This window comes from Orycteropus afer, unplaced genomic scaffold, assembly GCF_000298275.1.
Source record: "Orycteropus afer afer isolate SDZICR_OR568_19922 unplaced genomic scaffold, OryAfe1.0 scaffold00020, whole genome shotgun sequence".
Taxonomy (NCBI): domain Eukaryota; kingdom Metazoa; phylum Chordata; class Mammalia; order Tubulidentata; family Orycteropodidae; genus Orycteropus; species Orycteropus afer.
Window position 1 is genome coordinate 2,656,867 of NW_006921607.1, and position 5,511 is coordinate 2,662,377.

At 42.4% G+C, this 5,511-nt stretch overlaps 1 protein-coding gene across 1 annotated transcript in view; it reads right to left on the bottom strand.

The window, feature by feature from the left end:
* Positions 1-5,511, bottom strand: part of TMC2 (transmembrane channel like 2) — a 175,258-nt gene that overhangs the window by 107,586 nt on the left and 62,161 nt on the right. Inside the window, exon 6 of the mRNA XM_007934687.2 lies at positions 4,566-4,672. Within this exon, the coding sequence (XP_007932878.2) occupies positions 4,566-4,672 (107 nt within the window). The remainder of the gene's footprint in view (positions 1-4,565; positions 4,673-5,511) is intronic.

The window sequence follows — 5,511 nt, forward strand, 5'->3', positions numbered from 1 at the left end:
CAACCTTCCTTCCGAGGAGTGGCTGGTGGGTTTGAACCGCCAGCCTTCTGGTGAGCAGTCAAGTGCCTTAGGCACTATGCTACCAAAGCTCCTATATATATATAAATATAAAGAGAAATTTATCTGAGGAAAATGGCTCACACTCTTATAGAAGCTGGTAAATCCCAAGTTCTTGTATCAAATGTTAAACTGTAAGTTTTTCCTGACTCATGCAGCAGCAGGGGCTGATGAGCTCAAGGTTGGCAGGCAGTGTACTGGCTGTTGATTCCGACAGATGACGAATCCAAAATCACCAGGCCAAATGGTGGATTGTTGGCTCGTGGGCAACACAACAGGATCCAGATCCACAGAAGAGTGTCTCTTTTCCCAGGATGTCCATATATATATTGGAAGCAGGCCACACCCCTAGGGAAATTCCCTTCCAACGTATTGGCTGCTCAAAACATATACATCGGATCTCATCATGGGAATAACCACATCACAACAGCTTAAACCACTCAGAATCGTGGTCCAGCCAAGTTGACACACAACCCCAACTATCACAGTTAATTTCCTGGGTAAGTTGTAAACCACTTGGTTTGACACTTTTTGTCTGGCCCTGGGGTGCAGCCTGTTCTATGACTGGTATGCACCTTGCAGGGATTCATATAACAAATGAAGTGACTATAGCCTGTGATGGGAGGTCTGGTGGCATAGTGCCTAAGGCATTTGACTACTAAACAGAAGGCTGGTGGTTCAAACCCACCAGCCAGTCCTCAGAAGGAATATTGGGCAATCCTGTTCCGTAGAGATACTGCCCCGGAAACCCAAGGAAGGGTCGCTATGAGTCAGATTGGACTTAAAGGCAATGAGTTTGTTTTTTGTTTTTTTTTCCCCATAGCCTATGACAAATGAAGTGTCTGTGGCCTACCAAGAGGGCACTGGTCAGTTTATGATCCACCCCCCAACCCCGCCATTCCCCACTCCATGGTAGATCATGCTTTGAAATTGAGAAGTTTGTATACATATGCAGTCAACACCACAGAGTTTTTTTCACACAGGAAACAGGAAGAAGCAGAAAGGAAAAGCAGAGAGAAAAGCAAGGAACCTTCTAGAAGAGCTGTAACATGGGTCAAAGTCTGTAACACTGAAGACAGTGAGAGGCCTCAAAAGGGCCCTGCAGTGGAGTCAGTGGTGAGAGACAGCAGGGCCAAGAGAAGCTAGGAGCGATAATGTACCGAAGAAGAGAAACTTGGCCTCTGTGCTTCCTGATCCTGATGCTGAGTTATAGTCTTTGATGCTGATCCCGAGTTATACCCTATTACTTCCTTAATAAACCACTTAGCTGTAAATATGGTCTGTGACTTCTGTTTGACCATTGCAACAGACTATCACACCCAGCAGAGAAGTAGAGTGCTGTGGGGAGGATTGCTAGTGTCAGAATTTGTAAAAAGGTTGGAGGTGGAGGTATCTGTGAATCAGGTATCTCTGGAATCAGCTTTGGGCTGATCCTGATCATTATTTTCCCAGATGTTAGACAGGTTCTGATGACACAGCTGCTATTAAAACTTGAATTTCACAACTTCTTAGGTTGTTGTTAAGTTCCAAGTCATTGTGACCCTCTGTACAACAGAATGAAACACTTCATGGTCCTGAGCCATCCTCAAAATCACTGCTATGTTTGAGCCCAAAGTTGCAGCCAATGTGTCAATCTATCTTGTTGAGGTCTTCCTCTTTTTCACTGACCCTGTACTTTACCAAGCATAATGCCCTTCTCCATAATGACTGGTTCTTCCTGATAACGTAGCCAAAGTGTATGAGATGAAGTGTCGCCATCCTGTGTCTATGGAGTGTCTGGTGGTACTTCTTCCAAGACAGATTTATTCATTATTTTGGAAATCTATGGTAAATTCAATACTCTTCACCAACACCATAATTCAAAAGCATGAATTCTTCTTCAGTCTTCCTTATTCATTGTCCAGCTTTTTTGCATGCATATGAGGCTAGTGAAAATACCATAACTTTGCTGAGGTACACTTTAGTCCTCAAAGTGACATCTTTGCTTCTTAACACATTAAAGAGGTCTTTTGCAGCAGGTTTGCCCAATGCAATGCATTGTTGGATTTCTTGACTGCTGCTTCGGTGGCCATTGATTGTGGATTCGAGTAAAATGAAATCCTTGACAACTTCAATCTTTTCTCAATTTATCATGATGTTGCTTATTGGTCCAGTTGTGAGGATTTTAATTTTCTTTATGTTGAAGTATAATCCATACTGAAAGCTGTGTTCTTTGATTTTCATCAGTAGGTGCTTCAAGTCTTCGCATTCAGCAAGCAAGCATGTGGTTAATTAGTCTTAGAAAAAACTCAATGATTTTAAAAATAATGTAACACTCTAGTGCTGCCAAGTGTTATTACAATGCATCAAGGTCTTTCAGCACATCTGACTTAATTCACATTATGCGAAATGTTTTTAACTTCCTAAAAAATGGCTGTACAGACAAGCTTCCCAAGGATGGTGATGACAGGGAGAACAGCCTCCAGTATGCTCCATTTACACTAAAATGGGAATCACTAAGTTATCATGGAACCAATTAATAAACCTGGATGGAAGAAAATACTAGCATACCTTGGAGATACTGCCGGTTCAGTTCCAGACCACCACAATAAAGCGACTATTGCAATAAAGTGAGTCACACTAATATTTTGGCTTCCGAGTGCATATAAAAGTTATGTTTACACTATGTTGTTGTTGTTGTTATGTGCCGTAGAGTCGGCCCGACTCACAGCGACCCCCCTTGGGTTTCCGAGGCAGTATCACTACGGAAGTAGGATTGCCCAACCTTCCTTCCGAGGAGTGGCTGGTGGGTTTGAACTGCCAGCCTTCTGGTTAGCAGTCAAGTGCCTTAGCCACTATGCTACCAGAGCTCCCTGTTAACACTATACTGTAGTTTATTAAGTATCCAATAGCACTATGAAAAGGCTTAAAATATCGTAAGCATTACAAAAATATGACACAGAGACACAAAGTGAGCACATGCTATGGAAAAATGGCGCTGATAGACTTGTTCCATGCAAGGTTGCCACAAACTTTTAATTTGTAAAAAAAAAAAAGCATTATCTGCAAAGTACAATGAAACAAGGTATCCCTGTACTAAATGCAAATGTACTGTTACCTTGAAATCTACTGAATTAAATCCACTTGTGTGCCTCTGGTGGTATAGTACCTAAGGCAATTGCCTGCTAACTAGAAGGCTGGAGGTTCAAACCCACCAGCCACTCCTTGGGAGGAAGGCTGGACCATCGACTTCTATAGAGATACCATCTCGGAAACCCAAGGAGAGGTCGCTATGAGTCAGAATAGACTCAACAGCAGCGAGTTTTAGTTTTGTGTGCCCGGCATCAGCATCAAGTGCTTCCGACAAGATTGGAACAATTACTGTGCTCAGTGCTCACTGCGCCCCAAGCTACCCTGGAAAAGACCCCGGGCCAGCACGTTGGTGGTCTGGGATCTCATTAGTGGCAAACTTACTGTGTGACTTTGCATGAGTTGCTTATCCCTTTTTTGTCCTCTACTTTCTTACTGTAGTTAACAATGTACCTATATCCATAATAAGATTATATTTGGGAGAATGGTGAAAAACACTATTCAAATGCAAGCTTTATTTGTGATAAATTATGATATAATGCATTCCTTCCTTCTCTTCTTTTAAGGTAAAACCAAACCAAACACATAGAGTGAGATATTAATTCTCCACTGATCTTAAGGTTAAAATATATATATATATATGAAGCCCACCCCTTAATTCTGAAGCACCACTATTTCGTTCCCATCTGTTGTGTTGAACTGCCTTGATAGCAATGTGAATATGGAATTTAAAAGGAATGGCTATACTTTGTAAAACAGAGAGAATTTAGTAAATGTAAATGAAATCATGATAAACCTCAGCACTACTGTCAGGGATTAAATTTTGTTTTCCTCAAATATGTGTCAAATTGGCTGAGCCATGATTCTCAGTGGTTTGGTGGTTATGTAATGATATGAAGTGGAGGTTATCTCCTATGATACGATCTGAGGTGATAAACCAATGAGTTTTAGGAGGATTAGGGTGGGATGCCCCACTCTTAATCCTGTCCCAGTGCTCATCTGGTATAAAGGGATTAGGGTGTGGTGTCATGCCCTTAATCCTGTCACAGCCCTGATCTGATATAAAGGGAGTTTCCTGGGATTTGGCCTGCAACACCTTTTATCTTATGGGAGAGAAAAGGGTGGAGAGAGAGAGAAAAAAAAAGAGAGAGAGAGAGAGAGCGCACCAGAGAGAGCCCTACCACCACGAAGAAAGAAAAACCAGGAGCAGAGTGTGTCTTTTGGAACCAGGGTCCTGTGCTAGGAGCCTCCTGGAACAAAGGAAGAGAACGAGAAAGTCTTTCCTCAGAGCCAGCACTGTGAATTCAGACTTCTAGCCTCCTACACTATGAGAGGATACCTTTCTGTTTATTAAAGCCATCACCTTGTGGAATTTCTGTTATAGTGGCAACTAGATAACTAAGACAACTTATCCAAAGATATAGGAAGTTATTTCTTACCTCTGGGATTATGACTAGACCAAATATTAAGCCAAAAAGTACAAGGTTAACTCCATACATCCATCGGAGAAAGATGAAATATGATGCCACTGAAGAACCAAAGTGACCTGAGAGAGAAATGATGGGGGGACTTTAAGTGCTGCAGGAGGAGGAAATTAACACGCATTGAGCATTTTGTGCATGGTATACATTTGATTTTCACATCAGTCTGTGGAACCAACATCCTGATCATCTTTTTTTCCCCTAGATAAATAACCAAAGTCTAAGTTGTTGATGTTATTACCAAAACCAAACCGAACTCACTGCCGTCGAGTGGGACCTGACTCATAGCGACCCCTCCTTGGGTTTCCGAGGCAGTATCACTGCGGAAGTAGATTGCCCAAACTTCCTTCTGAGGAGTGGCTGGTGTGTTTAAATTGCCAGCCTTCTGGTTAGCAGTCAAATGCCTTGGGCACCACGCCACCAGAGCTCCCTGTTGTTATTAGGTGCCATTGAATCAGCTCTGACTCCTAGCAGCCCTGTGCACAACAGAACGAAACACTGCACCATCCTCACTATCCTCATTATGCTTGAGCCCAATGTTCCAGCCACTGTGTCAATCCATCTCGTTGATGGTCTTTCCCTTCATTGCTGATCCTCTACTTTACCAACCATGATATCTTACTCCAAGGACTGGTGCTTCTAACATGACCAAAGTAGGTGAGACAAAGTCTGGCCATTCTCCCTTCCAAGGAGCATTCTGGCTGCACTTCTTCTAGGTCATATTTGTTAGTTTTGCTACTCTATGGTATTCTCAGTGTTCTTCCCCAACACCACAATTCAAAGGCAACAACGCTTCTTTGCTCTTCCTTATTCATTGTCTAGTTTTCACATGCATATGAAGCAATTAAAAATACCATGACTTTGGTCAGGTGGACCTTAGTCTTCAAAGTGACATCTTTGCTTC